We start from the raw sequence: 18,276 nt of genomic DNA, 5'->3' as shown, positions 1-18,276 counted from the left end.
TTGACCTTTGGAATGAAAACGTCTGCATTACAACAGCGGACGAAGGAACACGGACACAAGATAAGTAAACAAGTATAACGTTGAATTAATTCAAATAATCGAAAGAAAAAAAAAACTTATAGAAATCCAACCACATTCGGTGTCCTAGTGCCCTTGGCATAATCATTGACAATCTATAACGCGTTTGGACAATCATGAGGGTCAACGTTATATTCTATAGCGTGGTTCGACAAACATTTGCATGATTCGAATGAACAATAAGAGAAATAAAACAATCATTAGCGATTTTTTTTTAATCAATTTAAAACATATACGAAACTCAGGAAACTGCCTCCATAATAGCGGCTGCCGTAGGAGAATAGCAATTAGCTCACTTAAAGCAGCAATTAAAGCCGACATCAGCCGTCCAGAGATCCAACAACATACGAACTATCGGGCTGAGGCAAGACGACAAGGGATTGCTCTAGGTCACTACAGAACGCAGTTGCTAATGGAAGGGTTCCAGAGAAATGTGGAAACTATCACTATCGCTAAATGTGGTCAGTGGTTCAGTTATATGCAAACGTATTTGCCACGATGTATAAATGGCAAAGAAATTAAATACTAAATTTTTTTTTTATATCGCTAATGATTGTTTTATTTCTCTTATTGTTCATTCGAATCATGCAAATGTTTGTTGAACCACGCTATAGAATATAACGTTGACCCTCATGATTGTCCAAACGCGTTATAGATTGTCAATGATTATGCTAATAGCACTAATGAATTTTCACTTTCGGGTGAATGATTGTCCATAAATGCAATTGTCTGTCAATTGGCGTTATTGAAGTTGAATTTCGCGCACAAGAAAATACAATCCGCGCATATGAATGTACGAACGCGCTATTGATTGTCCATTGATGCCTATGAATGTACACGCATATTCAATTATCGTTATTGAAAGTTGATCCGCGCTAATGATGTTACTTGTGGTGTTGATGAAAGTACATTACACGTTATTGATACAACTGTTGGCACAAATGAATGTACATTTTCTGTTAATGAATAGCAAAAGGTGTAATGAATATCTGAATTACTGATCCCAGAAATCGTCTTCTTTTACTGCTCAATTACATTACTTCTAAAGCCCGGAATAGGCCCTTTGCAGGATTAGGTCACGTGCTTGGTTACCGCGTAGCAACGCCATGTTGGGACGCAAGCGTCCCAAGCGCCATATTGAAATTATAGCGTGACGAAGCCATACTTGAAGTTTTATATTCAATTTATTTGCGATCTGTTCGAATCTGTTTTAGTATTAGTCAATTTTCTTAAAGTTATTAGTCTCTTGGATTGTTTTCTTCGAGTTTTTTGTTTATATTTCAAACATCAAGACGATTTTTTGACGTTTAAACCCGAAGTGAGCAGTGGACCGCATGGCGAACAATGGTCAAGGTAAGCAACCTTATTATTCATTCTTTATTTAGCGCTTTCTGTGTTCTTACTCAAGCATTGCTAGTAAGCTAATTCAGCTCAACACATTTCACAATGAGCTGGAGTACATGCCTGTTCTTCTTGTAAGGTTGTTGTTGTTGTTTTGACATTTTTTCTTGCGGTTGCTGTTGTCATTTAATCAGTATTATTTGTCTTATACGTGTATTTTTTTAACCCTGTTTAGCAGATGATTCTGGTCCAAGTTCCCCAGTACCTAAAAAGAAGTCCAGAGGTGGAAATTATCACTGTTGTGTCCCGATGTGTACAGGTGATAGTCGCTACGAAAGTTCGTTGTCATTTCACCGAATACCTAAAAACAAGGAAATGCAAAAGCAATGGATTATCAAAATAAGAAGGGACGTTGGCCCATATTTCAAGGTAAGTTAAGGCCTATCTTTACTGAAATGGAAATGCTCTTTATTAACTAACATTTTCTTTACTATGTTTTCAATGTAACTTAACTTACGCTTATGGTTTGTATGTAGATAACATCTAAGACCAGAGTTTGTGGCAAACATTTTAAAGAAGAAGACTTCCTCCCTATTGATAATTCAGGAAGACGGCGTCTTAAAGAAGGAATAGTCCCTACTGTATTTAACTGGGCAGTAACAATAAGCAGACGAAAGATTATAAGACAAGTTGAAAGGTATGTTATCATGCAAGTTGTTTATTTAAATGTAAATCTAAATATTTAATCTGCATTGGCCCATCCAGCAGATCAGTGGTATTCTGACATAGTTGATATTGTTTGCTGAAAAAACCGAAATCCTTCTTTGGTTTACAGTGGCACACAAACAGATGAGAGTGATGTGGAAGCTTTAGAAGATGATGATTCAAACCAACCTTATGAAGAAAACACAACCCAAGCCCCAAATATTTTTGATGAGCTCAGAGAGACAAAAGCACAGCTACTAGCCTTACAAGCTGAACTAGCAGCAGCAAGAAGAGATGCCAATGCTGCCCAAGAAGAAGTAAAGCAACAAAAAGAACAAGTTGCAGCAGAACTTGCCATCTACAAGTTCGGGTTAGAAAGATTCTCCACAGACAACGATGCTATTAAGTTCTACACTGGGTTTTGCACATACAAGCATTTGATATTTTTTTATAATTTTGCTAGGCCTTCTGCAGAAACAATGACATACTGTTATGCTACAGGTATATTACAAAATCGTCCGCATATGAGGGCGATGCAACTCATAGATGAGTTATTCATGTTTCTAGTTAGAATTAAATTAGGGCTATTTCAACAAGATCTTGCACATCGTTTTAATCTACATATGTCAACTGTGAGTAGGAAATTAACAACCTGGGCTAACTATTTGTATTTTCTGCTTGGTAATCAAATGATTTGGCCATCAAGAGCTGATGTGAATCTCAAGATGCCAGAGGAGTTTAAAAGGCTTTATCCTACAACACGTGTAATCCTTGATTGCACAGAAATATTTGTTGAGACACCATCATCTCTCCTTTTGCAGTCCCAGCTTTATTCTACGTATAAGAGTAACACAACACTTAAGGGTCTAATAGGTATTGCACCACATGGTGCAGTTACATTCGTTTCTTCTCTTTATACAGGGGCAATTTCTGATAAAGAGATCACAAGGTGTTCAGGTGTATTAGATTTGCTTGAGGATGGTGATTCTGTAATGGCAGATAAAGGATTTGATATCAAAGATTTGCTGAGGGACAGGGGTGCTCATCTGAACCTCCCTCCCTTTTTACAAGATAGAAGGCAATTTTCTGAAGCAGAAGTGCTAAATACAAAAACAATTGCTAAATTGCGAATACATGTTGAAAGGGCAATCAGAAGGATCAAAGAATACCATATCTTTGACTCGCATGTCCCATTGTCTATGATGGGCTCAGTTAATCAAATATATACAATTACCTGCTTATTAACAAATTTTCAGGGGCCCTTGATATTAAATGGAGACAAATAAAAACAACCTTCAACATGTACTTCTAATATTTGTTAATTACGCATGAGGAAAAATGGAAACTACAATGTATTTATACCACGTGCAGTACTTTGAAACTAGCTCACTGCACCAACCATGCATGAAATAGTTAATGAACATTTGAAGCCAGTTCTAATCTAACTGTATTCCATGGGGGTTTCAAAATCCTCATAGAGTTTCAAATGCAAAGGTGACATAATTTGAAAATATAGCTTAGTAACTTTACATTACGATTCTATGCATAGATGACTAAAAGCTAGTTCTGATATTCAGATTTTCAACTCTTTACAAATCCAAAAATTGAATAAAAATGGTCTAAAATGGAATAACATTGGTGTGATTAATTCTTGGTTATTGCCCTTAGTCATACTATGTTGCCTGTAAAAAATATTGAAAAAAAAACTTATCAACTTTATTTTTGCTTTCCCGGAAAAAGTCCTTGTCAAACAGGATTCTCTGACAAAAAAAAGTATTGTCATTCATGTAACTAAAGAAATCGCACCATTCAATGCCAGTAATTGCTAACTGACATTGCACTTGAAAATAATAGTCATGGTTCTTCTTCAGTGTTTTCTCACTTGTAAGTGGGTCAATGTCAACGTATCTAACATTTTTGAAATCTGTTTCTCCCTCTTTGACTACTTTTATTTCCAAGAGCCCAAATGGTTGTGATCCTTCAGCTGCAGCAGTGATATCGTAGACCTTGCGATCAGGACTACACCCAAGCCATGGGCTCTTTGGACAGATGACCAATCCACTGGGGTAGAGGTTGACCATCCCTGATTTGGCCTGATTTGCATAAATCATAGCTGCATGCGGTTCCAATTCAATACCCCTTCGCATAGGTGCAGTGACTACATGTCTTGATGGATTCAATTGCTTCACCAAATTCTCAAAGTTTGAGATACGCTTTGCGCAAAGACCAAATTTACTTGCAGTAATTCGCTTGGAGCGCAACATCTGCCATAGATTACAAGCACTCTGTGTCACAGTTTTTTGCTCAATGTCAATGGCAACTGATTGAGTGACTGATAATGCCTCTAGTGCTGCCTGTTTGTCTTGAGTTAAGCAAAACTGGACATTATTATCGAAGTTTTCTCCTGCATTCTCCATTGGTAACCTGGGAAAGTCACTGGCAAGAAAGTCATTTATCACATACTCTTGAGAAAGCTTCTGCTGGTAAGACAGCACACTACCTTTGAAGACATTTCCATACCTTGTTGGAACTTGAGGTAAATTTGGTCTTAGCTCTTCTGTGGGAGCAATATCAACTGCCAGGGGTTGCGGTTCCAGACCAACAAAGTCACTCTTACAAAGAATACCATAGAATGTTGAAGGTGAATACAAATTGCTTTTGATGAACTTTTTGTAATTGGCTCCCATTTTTGGCTTTTTAACCAGTAAGGACTGTACTTCTTTAGACTGGATCTGCCTTTCTCTTGGGATACTCCAACGCTGAGTCATACTTGTGCATGTCAGATCATCTGGCAGGGAGACCATTCCAAGGGTTTTACAATGAGCAATATAGAACAGTAGGCCTATTAGGTGGTGGCAGAAGCCACTAGCACCTGCAACACAGGAACATTTTCCATGAATGGCGTTGTTTTCCAGTCTCATGAAACACTCCAGAATGTGTGGTGGCTCGCTTTTTCTCATCGAGCGAAAGCACTTTGCTGTCACCTTGACTCTATTCACTGAATAGGTGACTGAAATAGAAGAAAAAAAGTTTTAGATTTAATAATCATATATCCCAGGTTAGTGCCAATAATAACTATATTAAAAAATTAGACCAGGCTGAAGTTAGCAGCCTGTTCAGCAGCCAGTTCGAAAATCGTACCAACCCATTTTTTTGCAAAGTAAACAGCATCATCTATCTCCAGACATTGTAAAAGATATGATATAACCATTTTCTATGCAAAAATTAACTTTTAACAAGCATTTTATGATAGACTATTTTCAATACATTTTTTGTCTGTCTGTCACACGATTTGACTTATCATCTGCTTACAGCCGACCGAATCCAAAAGCCCGACACTTGACAATAGTCCAGCCCCTAAAAGTAATATATGCTAGTGTTATTCCGACAGCTTAACGGTCCGGTCACAATAGTTAATTATTAACTTATTGACCATGATATTGCAAAATAAATAAATAAAAGAAAGTCAGATCCAGGGTGAAAACACATTCAAAATATTAATTGATACAATAGAAAAGTTTAAAACAAATAATCCTACATGAAAGTGAACTTATTAAACCGAAGCGTTTCAAGGCCCAGGTTCCTCGACACATTACCATAAAATCAGTGTTTTCTTGTTTACTAAAAAAATATGCCCAACAGTTGTAAGCATGGCAATATATGCGTCAATAAAGTTCAGTTCAATATTATCTCGAAAATTTATGTTTTAAAAACTCATAACGTGTGTCACATGGCAACATACACAATATATCGATCACGAAAAATCAAAGGTATAATGGGCCGGCCATAAACAAAACATAATCTAAAAGCGGATGTTTCGAGTAAACTCTTTCATAGACATAGATATGGAGCCCAGACTGCCTTTTTAGCTCTAACAATGGAAAACGATAAAAAAAAGACTAAATGATAAAGTGAGGTCAATAACTTGAAATACTATGCTTCCAAGTAAACCACCGCAACCAGACTTTCTTTCGCACTCTCTGTCCTCACTCTATAGCTGACACGTGATATCAGGGAAAACCTTAGTCTTGATGTTCACTATCGAGCTTTGTAGATGGGAAAACCGTACTCTTTGTGTTCACTATCGAGCTTTGTAGATGGGAAAACCGTACTCTTTATGTTCACTATCGATCTTTGTAGATGGGAAAACCGTACTCTTTATGTTCACTATCGACCTTTGTAGATGGGAAAACCACACCCATTATGTTCCTTATCGAGCTTTTAAGATGTGAAAACCGTTGTCTTTATGTTTACTACCGAGCTTTGTAGATGTGAAAACCGTACTCTTTATGTTCACTATCGAGCTTTGTAGATGGGAAAACCGTACTCTTTGTGTTCACTATCGAGCTTTGTAGATGGGACAACCGTTGTCTTTATACTCACTATCCAGCTTTGTAGATGGGAAAACCGTACTCTTTATGTTCACTATCGAGCTTTGTAGATGGGACAACCGTACTCTTTATGTTCACTATCGAGCTTTGTAGATGGGAAAACCGTTGTCTTTATGTTCACTATCGAGCTTTGTAGATGGGAAAACCGTACTCTTTATGTTCACTATCGAGCTTTGTAGATGGGAAAACCGTACTCTTTATTTTCACTATCGAGCTTTGTAGATGGGACAACCGTACTCTTTGTGTTCACTATCGAGCGTTGTAGATGGGACAACCGTACTCTTTGTGTTCACTATCGAGCTTTGTAGATGGGAAAACCGTACTCTTTGTGTTCACTATCGAGCGTTGTAGATGGGAAAACCGTACTCTTTATGTTCACTATCGATCTTTGTAGATGGGAAAACCGTACTCTTTGTGTTCACTATCGAGCGTTGTAGATGGGACAACCGTACTCTTTATGTTCACTATCGAGCTTTGTAGATGGGAAAACCGTACTCTTTATGTTCACTATCGAGCTTTGTAGATGGGACAACCGTACTCTTTGTGTTCACTATCGAGCTTTGTAGATGGGACAACCGTACTCTTTATGTTCACTATCGAGCTTTGTAGATGGGACAACCGTACTCTTTATGTTCACTATCGAGCTTTGTAGATGGGACAACCGTACTCTTTGTGTTCACTATCGAGCTTTGTAGATGGGACAACCGTACTCTTTGTGTTCACTATCGAGCTTTGTAGATGGGAAAACCGTACTCTTTGTGTTCACTATCGAGCTTTGTAGATGGGACAACCGTACTCTTTGTGTTCACTATCGAGCGTTGTAGATGGGAAAACCGTACTCTTTGTGTTCACTATCGAGCGTTGTAGATGTGAAAACCGTACTCTTTGTGTTCACTATCGAGCTTTGTAGATGGGAGAACCGTACTCTTTGTGTTCACTATCGAGTTTTGTAGATGGGAAAACCGTACTCTTTATGTTCACTATCGAGCTTTGTAGATGGGAAAACCGTACTCTTTGTGTTCACTATCGAGCGTTGTAGATGGGAAAACCGTACTCTTTATGTTCGCTATCGATCTTTGTAGATGGGAAAACCGTACTCTTTGTGTTCACTATCGAGCTTTGTAGATGGGAAAACCGTTGTCTTTATACTCACTATCGAGCTTTGTAGATGGGAAAACCGTACTCTTTGTGTTCACTATCGAGCTTTGTAGATGGGAAAACCGTACTCTTTATGTTCACTATCGACCTTTGTAGATGTGAAAACCGTACTCTTTGTGTTCACTATCGATCTTTGTAGATGGGACAACCGTACTCTTTGTGTTCACTATCGAGCTTTGTAGATGGGAAAACCGTACTCTTTGTGTTCACTATCGAGCTTTGTAGATGGGAGAACAGCCACTTTAAATAAGAAGAACGTGTTTTGGAGATGGGAGAACAGCCACTTTAATTAAGAAGAACGTGTTTTGGAGATGGGAGAACAGCCACTTTAATTAAGAAGAACGTGTTTTGTAGATGGGAGAACAGCCACTTTAATTAAGAAGAACGTGTTTTGTAGATGGGAGAACAGCCACTTTAATTAAGAAGAACGGGTTTTGTAGATGGGAGAACAGGCACTTTAATTAAGAAGAACGTGCTTTGGAGATGGGAGAACAGCCACTTTAAATAAGAAGAACGTGCTTTGGAGATGGGAGAACAGCCACTTTAATTAAGAAGAACGTGTTTTGGAGATGGTGGAACAGGCACTTTAATTAAGAAGAACGTGTTTTGGAGATGGGAGAACAGCCAATTTAATTAAGAAGAACGTGTTTTGTAGATGGGAGAACAGGCACTTTAATTAAGAAGAACGTGTTTTGGAGATGGGAGAACAGCCACTTTAAATAAGAAGAACGTGTTTTGGAGATGGGAGAACAGCCACTTTAATTAAGAAGAACGTGTTTTGGAGATGGGAGAACAGCCACTTTAATTAAGAAGAACGTGTTTTGTAGATGGGAGAACAGCCACTTTAAATAAGAAGAACGTGTTGTGGAGATGGGAGAACAGCAACTTTAATTAGGAAAAACGTGCTTTGGAGATGGGAGAACAGCCACTTTAATTAAGAAGAACGTGTTTTGGAGATGGGAGAACAGCCAATTTAAATAAGAAGAACGTGTTTTGTAGATGGGAGAACAGCAACTTTAATTAAGAAGAACTTGCTTTGGAGATGGGAGAACAGCCACTTTAATTAAGAAGAACGTGTTTTGTAGATGGGAGAACAGCCACTTTAAATAAGAAGAACGTGTTTTGTAGATGGGAGAACAGCCACTTTAAATAAGAAGAACGTGTTTTGGAGATGGTGGAACAGCCACTTTAATTAAGAAGAACGTGTTTTGTAGATGGGAGAACAGGCACTTTAATTAAGAAGAACGTGCTTTGGAGATGGGAGAACAGCCACTTTAAATAAGAAGAACATGTTTTGGAGATGGGAGAACAGCCACTTTAATTAAGAAGAACGTGTTTAGGAGATGGGAGAACAGCCACTTTAATTAAGAAGAACGTGTTTTGTAGATGGGAGAACAGGCACTTTAATTAAGAAGAACGTGTTTTGTAGATGGGAGAACAGCCACTTTAATTAAGAAGAACGTGTTGTGGAGATGGGAGAACAGCAACTTTAATTAAGAAGAACGTGCTTTGGAGATGGGAGAACAGCCACTTTAATTAAGAAGAACGTGCTTTGGAGATGGGAGAACAGCCACTTTAAATAAGAAGAACGTGTTTTGTAGATGGGAGAACAGCAACTTTAATTAAGAAGAACTTGCTTTTGAGATGGGAGAACAGCCACTTTAATTAAGAAGAACGTGTTTTGTAGATGGGAGAACAGCCACTTTAAATAAGAAGAACGTGTTTTGTAGATGGGAGAACAGCCACTTTAAATAAGAAGAACGTGTTTTGGAGATGGGAGAACAGCCACTTTAATTAAGAAGAACGTGCTTTGTAGATGGGAGAACAGGCACTTTAATTAAGAAGAACGTGCTTTGGAGATGGGAGAACAGCCACTTTAAATAAGAAGAACGTGTTTTGGAGATGGGAGAACAGCCACTTTAATTAAGAAGAACGTGTTTTGGAGATGGGAGAACAGGCACTTTAATTAAGAAGAACGTGATTTGTAGATGGGAGAACAGGAACTTTAATTAAGAAGAACGTGCTTTGGAGATGGGAGAACAGCCACTTTAAATAAGAAGAACGTGTTTTGGAGATGGGAGAACAGCCACTTTAATTAAGAAGAACGTGTTTTGGAGATGGGAGAACAGCCACTTTAATTAAGAAGAACGTGTTTTGTAGATGGGAGAACAGCCACTTTAAATAAGAAGAACGTGTTTTGTAGATGGGAGAACAGGCACTTTAATTAAGAAGAACGTGTTTTGTAGATGGGGGAACAGGAACTTTAAATAAGAAGAACGTGTTTTGTAGATGGGAGAACAGGCACTTTAATTAAGAAGAACGTGTTTTGTAGATGGGAGAACAGCCACTTTAAATAAGAAGAACGTGTTTTGTAGATGGGAGAACAGCAACTTTAATTAAGAAGAACTTGCTTTGGAGATGGGAGAACAGCCACTTTAATTAAAAAGAACTTGCTTTGGAGATGGGAGAACAGCCACTTTAAATAAGAAGAACGTGTTTTGTAGATGGGAGAACAGCAACTTTAATTAAGAAGAACTTGCTTTGGAGATGGGAGAACAGGCACTTTAATTAAGAAGAACGTGTTTTGTAGATGGGAGAACAGCCACTTTAAATAAGAAGAACGTGTTTTGGAGATAGGGGAACAGCCACTTTAAATAAGAAGAACGTGTTTTGGAGATAGGGGAACAGCAACTTTAAATAAGAAGAACGTGTTTTGTAGATGGGAGAACAGCCACTTTAAATAAGAAGAACGTGTTTTGTAGATGGGAGAACAGCAACTTTAAATAAGAAGAACGTGCTTTGGAGATGGGAGAACAGCCACTTTAAATAAGAAGAACGTGCTTTGGAGATGGGAGAACAGCCACTTTAATTAAGAAGAACATGTTTTGGAGATGGTGGAACAGGCACTTTAATTAAGAAGAACGTGTTTTGGAGATGGGAGAACAGCCATTTTAATTAAGAAGAACGTGTTTTGTAGATGGGAGAACAGGCACTTTAATTAAGAAGAACGTGCTTTGGAGATGGGAGAACAGCCACTTTAAATAAGAAGAACGTGTTTTGGAGATGGGAGAACAGCCACTTTAATTAAGAAGAACGTGTTTTGGAGATGGGAGAACAGGCACTTTAATTAAGAAGAACGTGTTTTGTAGATGGGAGAACAGCCACTTTAAATAAGAAGAACGTGTTGTGGAGATGGGAGAACAGCAACTTTAATTAGGAAAAACGTGCTTTGGAGATGGGAGAACAGCCACTTTAATTAAGAAGAACGTGCTTTGGAGATGGGAGAACAGCCAATTTAAATAAGAAGAACGTGTTTTGTAGATGGGAGAACAGCAACTTTAATTAAGAAGAACTTGCTTTGGAGATGGGAGAACAGCCACTTTAATTAAGAAGAACGTGTTTTGTAGATGGGAGAACAGCCACTTTAAATAAGAAGAACGTATTTTGTAGATGGGAGAACAGCCACTTTAAATAAGAAGAACGTGTTTTGGAGATGGTGGAACAGCCACTTTAATTAAGAAGAACGTGTTTTGTAGATGGGAGAACAGGCACTTTAATTAAGAAGAACGTGCTTTGGAGATGGGAGAACAGCCACTTTAAATAAGAAGAACATGTTTTGGAGATGGTGGAACAGGCACTTTAATTAAGAAGAACGTGTTTTGGAGATGGGAGAACAGCCATTTTAATTAAGAAGAACGTGTTTTGTAGATGGGAGAACAGGCACTTTAATTAAGAAGAACGTGTTTTGGAGATGGGAGAACAGCCACTTTAAATAAGAAGAACGTGTTTTGGAGATGGGAGAACAGCCACTTTAATTAAGAAGAACGTGTTTTGGAGATGGGAGAACAGCCACTTTAAATAAGAAGAACGTGTTTTGGAGATGGGAGAACAGGCACTTTAATTAAGAAGAACGTGCTTTGGAGATGGGAGAACAGCCACTTTAAATAAGAAGAACGTGTTTTGTAGATGGGAGAACAGCAACTTTAATTAAGAAGAACGAGTTTTGGAGATGGGAGAACAGCCACTTTAATTAAGAAGAACGTGTTTTGGAGATGGGAGAACAGCCACTTTAAATAAGAAGAACGTGTTTTGTAGATGGGAGAACAGCCACTTTAATTAAGAAGAACGTGTTTTGTAGATGGGAGAACAGGAACTTTAAATAAGAAGAACGTGTTTTGTAGATGGGAGAACAGGCACTTTAATTAAGAAGAACGTGTTTTGTAGATGGGAGAACAGCCACTTTAAATAAGAAGAACGTGTTTTGTAGATGGGAGAACAGCAACTTTAATTAAGAAGAACTTGCTTTGGAGATGGGAGAGCAGCCACTTTAAATAAGAAGAACTTGCTTTGGAGATGGGAGAACAGCCACTTTAAATAAGAAGAACGTGTTTTGTAGATGGGAGAACAGCAACTTTAATTAAGAAGAACTTGCTTTGGAGATGGGAGAACAGGCACTTTAATTAAGAAGAACTTGCTTTGGAGATGGGAGAACAGCCACTTTAAATAAGAAGAACGTGTTTTGGAGATAGGGGAACAGCCACTTTAAATAAGAAGAACGTGTTTTGGAGATAGGGGAACAGCAACTTTAAATAAGAAGAACGTGTTTTGTAGATGGGAGAACAGCCACTTTAAATAAGAAGAACGTGTTTTGTAGATGGGAGAACAGCAACTTTAAATAAGAAGAACGTGCTTTGGAGATGGGAGAACAGCCACTTTAATTAAGAAGAACGTGCTTTGTAGATGGGAGGACAGCCACTTTTTTAAAGACAATCGAGAGATTGGTGAAGATTTCGTAATGTATGATAAGGTTTTTGCTTGTATTAAATATTATTTAGTTTTCTGATTTTTCTTGGATTTCCTTTCCTTTTTGATTTTCGTTCCTGGCCTTTGTTTGTACCTTCTCTTGTGGTTTGCTTTTCTTTCTGCTGGTAGCCAAACGCTATATTATTTGCTTGCATATACGTACATTCTTCTCTGTCCATGATTAATTTAATAATGATTTCAGGGAATAAGACTGAAACGATGTAGTCGTTCGTTACGAAACTGTATTTCTTAGTTTCTGGTATCAACACATGGGGCACCGACGCTAGCAAGTCCTCTACTGTTTCTAATGTGAAGTAGTACAAACCAGGCATCCCAAGCTCTCTTTTACGAAATCGTTTAGATATTGTAGAGTTCAAGTATGAAATATGACGTCGAGTCTCTTCACGCACATTTTTTGTTGAAGGTGGTGTTTGAACGATAGATAGTATAAATGGCTTAATTTCCTCGATGACCAGTTCAATATTCTCTAATCTTGTGTAGGAAATATGCCATGATCTCAATATTTCCCCTACCCGATCCATAACTGAACGACTTGACTCCATGGCTGTTAGTTTGCAGGCCTTTGTTGTAACAGTCTCCCCTGATTGATCTGTGATCTCGCAATAGTAAGAACCTTGGTTGGCGATGTCCACAGTTATTATTAGCATACTTCTCTTCTCCTTCAGGGTTACTAGGTCGCCATCTGGTGTTTGTATTTTCCATATGTATGTCAATGCACCATGTCCTTTTGCAAGCACACGAAAGGTACAGTTCGATCCCCGTTCACACAGCCTTCTTTCTGGTAAGTCAACCTCGATTCTCAAGTAACCAGTGGACGGAATAAAGTTGTGATGAAGACTACCGTTTAAAATTTCTGCAATCATCGATGCGCGGTCAAGGTTATGAGCAGCTAAGTCAAGGGTTAATTTTTTGACAAATTCTAAGCAGCAAACACCACAACTAACACTGTCATCTTGCTTTGGGTATTGACTGTCCACTGAGATTTCATATTCATCAAAGAAGTCACAATATCCTCTAACAACAGCGACTCCTTTAAGATAGCACTTGATCATCTTGGCCTCCTTTTGACACTGCTCTTCTTGATGATCGGGCAATGGATCATACATTATGATTACTTGCTTGTCGATATCAACGATGGCAACAACCCAGTGTCGCGCAGCGAATCTATAAATAGGAATGATAATGTAATCAAGTGCTGTTAAATCCAGCTTACGCCGGAATGACTTACATAGAGATAGAAATAGCTCCGCTTTGGCTTCTGTGGTGTTGCCAAGCACATCGGATAGGCGTGACAAAAAGTTTGTGTCGTAGATTACGCAATTTCTGTCCTGCAAGGCCAATGCGTCCTCGATTAAATGAAGATATGCCAATATAATTGTATCATTTAGTTCACCTGGTTTATCAATTAAATAAGAGTCATTTGTTAAAGGGTATTCCAACGTTTTCAGGTCACATCCGTATATTTTCAACGCTCTCACCATCCCCACTGCTTTTTCCTTGTTGGTTATATCAAGTGCTTGATATGTTTGAATAGGCGCCTGTGATTCCAGGTTAGCTTCTGTAGGTTTCTCGTCCATACTCTGTTGATCAAAATCAGATTCTTCCACTTCGATACTAGGCACATCATCATGATCTGCATTAGGACTTGACATGGCTATACCGTTATTTTTTAAAAGAGGACTACTATCATAAGATGAATCAACAGTTTTTGCAAGTTCATTGTTAGAACAGGTCTCGGAATTACCACCAATCTTAACATAAAATGCCATATAAATTTCTTTTTTTGTGGACCTCTTTGAAAGAAAGTCTAAACTTCTCCGCTCGACCTTTTCGTCGTCGAACACTAGAACAGTATCAAGTTCTGGAAGTATTTTGAGTGCTACATAATGTCCTGAATTCAGCATTTGACCTTTGTGCAAAATGGCAGCAAGTAGCTTGTATTCTAAAGGCTCGGATGGACTGGGTTGGACTTGTGAAACATCCATCTGTAGATCTAGCCGTACAGGAGAATGATCTTTTTTATTTCCAGTTGGATCTTTACGATTGATAACACAAACTATGTTACGTGGAGGATTTTCCAAGAATCCCTGCCGAGTTTGATTGGTTTTGCACTGACAGGATCCACATTCTAATTTATTCTCTCCCGTTAATGCTTCCTCTTTGAAATACTCTTTTAAACAATCAAATATCGAAATCTGTTGCCCATTTCGTGGCAATTCCACAGCGAGAGAGTGAAAAGAATCCGCCATACCGTCACGTTCGTTGCCACATGCCAAACAGGAGTTTTTGTACGTAACTGTTCCCCAAAACGTAGAAAAGGAAGGGATTGGTGCACCACCAAGGTCACAATAGCAAACTTCCAATATTTTAGAGAAAGCTTCATGTACGTCTTGCTGTTGCCCCTTTCTAAGACCCTCTGTATGTAATTTCCCAATTAGCAGTGAAGGATCCAATGGTGTTCCTTTATCATCGCTTCTCTTCAGTTTATTAAAAAAAGAAGCCAGGTAAGAAAAAAGGAGTGGGCTGAGAGCCGTATCATCCTTAGCCGTTATGTCCCCTAAATTGGTGACTGAAAAACACTGGAGTAGAGAGTTAAGCCAGCAGTTGTTATTCTTGTTCTTAATTCCTTTAAGAGAAACAGGCATGTTCGTGTTATCTGTTGTGCTAGTCGTGGCTGTTTTTGTTTTACTAGCAGGACGAACAGTGCATCGCGGTGTTTTTTGTCGTGTTGCTGGTGGGGCTGTGCAACGAACACCATCTTGACCATAAAATTCTTTTTCTTCTGCAGCAAGTTTGTTCCATTTTTTAGCTGCCACCTTTGCAGCCTTACGCATACCTCTCGCCTTCTTATAGAACGAATTGAAGTTTTTCGAGTAGAAATGTACATAGGGAGTTTTTTTCTGCTTCAAAACTTTTTCTTTATCTATTCTTTTTGCCTTTGTTCTTGCCGTACCTGGAGATTTTGGCATTGAGAAACTTGGTGGTTGCTGGAATATTCCATGCCTTTTGTTAGGAGACGAAGTCCTTTTCATTTTTTTGCTCCACTGTTCCGTAGAACCAGGGTATTGATCTATGTCTTCGTCCGATATATCTTCTCTTTTTCGTTTCAGCCTCTTGACAATTTGCTTTTGGACTGTGTCCCCGAATACACGACACCTTGCCTGTATAAACCCCTTTTGCATGGCTACAAACTCGTCGATCCTAAGGTGGTGTTTTCCCTGGAAGTCATCGTGTTTCATTAACTTCATATAATTTTCTATAGTGCCTTGTGTCGTTACGTCCTTTGTCTTTTTTGTCTTCATCAGTGTTTCGGATGTCTTATAAAGGAGAAAGTTGCTCCATAAGGGCGCAATTGGCAGCATCCGTCTAAGGAATGGAATAAACTCTGGAGAGTAGCACATGTTATAACTGCCATCTTCACCCACCAGTGTTAAAGATGCTTTTTCTGCTTCGTCCACAATTTTAAGAAGCCTGGTTGCAAACGGTCCGTTTGCATCTAACTTCAGAGCAGGCTCGTTATTCAGCTCGTCATTAGTAATATTTTCCTTAAGATATTCTGTTTTTTTCTCTCCTTTTTTAACAAACAGGGCCTTTTCTTCGTTATTTAGGCAGTCGATTTTATTTCTTACTCGTGTGTATGCATTTTTAACTTCTGAACACATCTTTGGAGTAAAGAGTAGAAGGGATGTATCGACTAGAATTTCTTTGAATTCTTCAAACGTGCGAGAATTCACAAGAAGAGAAGCCGAATACATCATAAAAGAAAACCATCGATCGCCATTGTCTTTGCAAATTCTTTTACAAACCTCGCTTGCTTTCTTCATGAAATGGCTACAGCACACGTGTGGTGTCATCAGATCCGGCTCGTTGTCTTTGGATTTTAGATGGACAGTCTTCCAAACACGGTCTAGGAAGGCTCCCATCGTTTCTTTATTACATTCTTGGAGACAGGCCATCAGTATTGCTTTTCCTTGGTCGCTAACAATTTGGCATGGCATTCTTACTTTGTTGTGACCAAACAGCAGTCCCTCGGCGTATCTAAAGCAATGTAAAAAATGTTGGATCGTAGGAACATTATGGCGGCTGGTTATTAGTTCGGCAACAGGTAAAGGTGGCTTTCCGGACACAGGATTAGGAACAACCAACGCATAGTACAAAACACGGTTCTCCCCCCAGTCGGCAATGATAGTCCCAGTGGCATCCAAAAAGGCCACGTCATTCCTGCAAATGTCATGCCAAAGACGAACTTGACCTTCTGTCCAAAGGTGAACAACTAAAGGGCTCGCGGCTATGTATTGAATGTAGCCTTTGATTTTAGTAGTTTTGGACGCCTCATCTACAAACTGCGTTTTCATCATTTCCAATGAGGTTATTGGATTATCATCCAGTCGCAGAGAACGTCTTGCCTCGCTTGCAATTTGCTGTACGACTTTGGGGCTTGAACCAACTCCCGTCCAGTTGCCAGCGCTAAACAAACGCTCATCGAGATTGTTGATTTTTTCATTGAAATATGTTGAAGGTTTCTTCCCTGAATATTTGAAATCATCTACAACTTGTGTTCTCAGTTCTCCTGCAATTGGCCGAGCCCGTCTTTCACTCATGTCGTGCAGGACGTTCCCCATGTAATGGATATGAAGAATTCGCTTGTTCTCCTCACTCGAAAGCATATATATTTTAAATTTCAGTGGACAGTGTTTGGATGAGCAAGAACCCTTTGCAATAAAACAGAATTTGGCTGTATTTTTTCTCCCAGAGAAACATTTGGCTTTGTGCCATTTAAAGACAAGTGGACAATATGGGTTTGACTTCTTCAGGTAATTGTACAAAATGTCAGTCCATCCCTTGCAAAGTTTATTCCGTCGTAATCGATTCGGTTTGAGTTTATTCCAGTCACTGGCATCAATCAAGGTGGTTGTTTTTTCAGGCAGAATCGTGGTGAAAAAGGTTTTGTTTGCACTCAGAGTAGATCGGGTTAGCTTGGATAAGGTTTCTTCGGCAATGTCACTCTATAATACATATGAAAAATAGCAATAAGCGACCTGACATTATGGATTTATTGAATGATGTCAACACTATTAGTGATCTCCATTCGATTCCATGCAAACTTCATGAGCCGCACAAGCAATGGATGAAAGTCAAAAATCATTATTTCCATCTAAATTTTCGCTTAAATGGGGCCGCGGCAAATTCAAAACAAAACAAAAAATGATGACATCAATTATACATCATTTTATCGAAAGGCATTTTAAAGCACTTTTTTTGTAAAAAAAATTAAATTAAATGCTGCATCACGTGATTTACGTACTGAAATCTGGTCCTCAAGTATGTTCAATTCTTCATTCTCATGAGTCTGAAATAACAAAGAAAAGACATGCATTAATATTTGTCGTATATCCAAAGACCATATTTAAATTATGCTGCATCACGTGATTTACGTACTGAAATCTCGTCCTCAAGTATGTTCAATTCTTCATTCTCATGAGTCTGAAATAACAAAGAAAAGACATGCATTAATATTTGTCGTATATCCAAAGACCATATTTAAATTATGCTGCATCACGTGATTTACGTACTGAAATCTGGTCCTCAAGTATGTCCAATTCTTCATTCTCATGAGTCTGAAATAACAAAGAAAAGACATGCATTAATATTTGTCGTATATCCAAAGACCATATTTAAATTATGCTGCATCACGTGATTTACGTACTGAAATCTGGTCCTCAAGTATGTTCAATTCTTCATTCTCATGAGTCTGAAATAACAAAGAAAAGACATGCAT

General features: G+C 38.6%; 3 protein-coding genes across 4 annotated transcripts; 1 reads left to right on the top strand and 2 right to left on the bottom strand.

Annotated features, from left to right (window-relative positions):
• Positions 1-161: 161 nt before the first annotated feature.
• LOC148909178 (uncharacterized) lies at positions 162-3,410 on the top strand. 2 transcript variants are annotated; one of them, XM_089034254.1, is made up of 4 exons: positions 162-1,431; positions 1,658-1,848; positions 1,956-2,116; positions 2,255-3,410. In XM_089034254.1, exons 1-4 carry the CDS (start codon positions 1,413-1,415, stop codon positions 3,408-3,410), a joined length of 1,527 nt encoding a protein of 508 aa, XP_088890380.1. In that variant the 5' UTR covers positions 162-1,412. The 2 variants fall into 2 exon arrangements, with proteins under 2 accessions (XP_088890380.1, XP_088890379.1); XM_089034253.1 differs by having other exon boundaries at positions 1,655-1,848.
• An 8-nt stretch (positions 3,411-3,418) lies between these two features.
• LOC148909177 (uncharacterized) lies at positions 3,419-8,302 on the bottom strand. The gene is made up of 2 exons (XM_089034255.1): positions 6,164-8,302; positions 3,419-5,134 (listed from the first exon to the last, which is right to left on the bottom strand). Exon 2 carries the CDS (start codon positions 5,082-5,084, stop codon positions 3,798-3,800), a length of 1,287 nt encoding a protein of 428 aa, XP_088890381.1. The 5' UTR covers positions 5,085-5,134; positions 6,164-8,302; the 3' UTR covers positions 3,419-3,797.
• A 3,827-nt stretch (positions 8,303-12,129) lies between these two features.
• On the bottom strand, positions 12,130-18,276 carry LOC148909176 (uncharacterized). The gene is made up of 6 exons (XM_089034035.1): positions 18,205-18,276; positions 18,071-18,115; positions 17,937-17,981; positions 17,803-17,847; positions 12,571-17,503; positions 12,130-12,170 (listed from the first exon to the last, which is right to left on the bottom strand). The coding sequence occupies exons 1-6, from the start codon at positions 18,274-18,276 to the stop codon at positions 12,130-12,132; spliced, it is 5,181 nt and encodes a 1,726-aa protein (XP_088890161.1).

This window comes from Actinia tenebrosa, unplaced genomic scaffold, assembly GCF_029948245.1.
Source record: "Actinia tenebrosa isolate PJP-AT-01 unplaced genomic scaffold, QUT_ActTen_1.0 PGA_scaffold2__45_contigs__length_23673736, whole genome shotgun sequence".
NCBI lineage: Eukaryota > Metazoa > Cnidaria > Anthozoa > Actiniaria > Actiniidae > Actinia > Actinia tenebrosa.
This window is presented reverse-complemented; position numbering and strand designations above follow the sequence as displayed.

What these genes read in the sequence shown, in the direction of transcription:
- LOC148909178 (XM_089034253.1), top strand. An exon ending in ACGTTGGCCCATATTTCAAG is followed by an intron (nt 1,849 to 1,955) that starts GTAAGTTAAGGC and finishes GTTTGTATGTAG; the next exon opens with ATAACATCTAAGACCAGAGT. An exon ending in ATTATAAGACAAGTTGAAAG is followed by an intron (nt 2,117 to 2,254) that starts GTATGTTATCAT and finishes TTTGGTTTACAG; the next exon opens with TGGCACACAAACAGATGAGA.
- LOC148909177 (XM_089034255.1), bottom strand. Translation starts at nt 5,084, where the DNA reads ATGAGAAAAAGCGAGCCACCACACATTCTGGAGTGTTTCATGAGACTG.
- LOC148909176 (XM_089034035.1), bottom strand. Translation starts at nt 18,276, where the DNA reads ATGCATGTCTTTTCTTTGTTATTTCAGACTCATGAGAATGAAGAATTG. An exon ending in TACTTGAGGACCAGATTTCA is followed by an intron (nt 17,982 to 18,070) that starts GTACGTAAATCA and finishes TTGTTATTTCAG; the next exon opens with ACTCATGAGAATGAAGAATT. An exon ending in TACTTGAGGACCAGATTTCA is followed by an intron (nt 17,504 to 17,802) that starts GTACGTAAATCA and finishes TATGTATTATAG; the next exon opens with AGTGACATTGCCGAAGAAAC.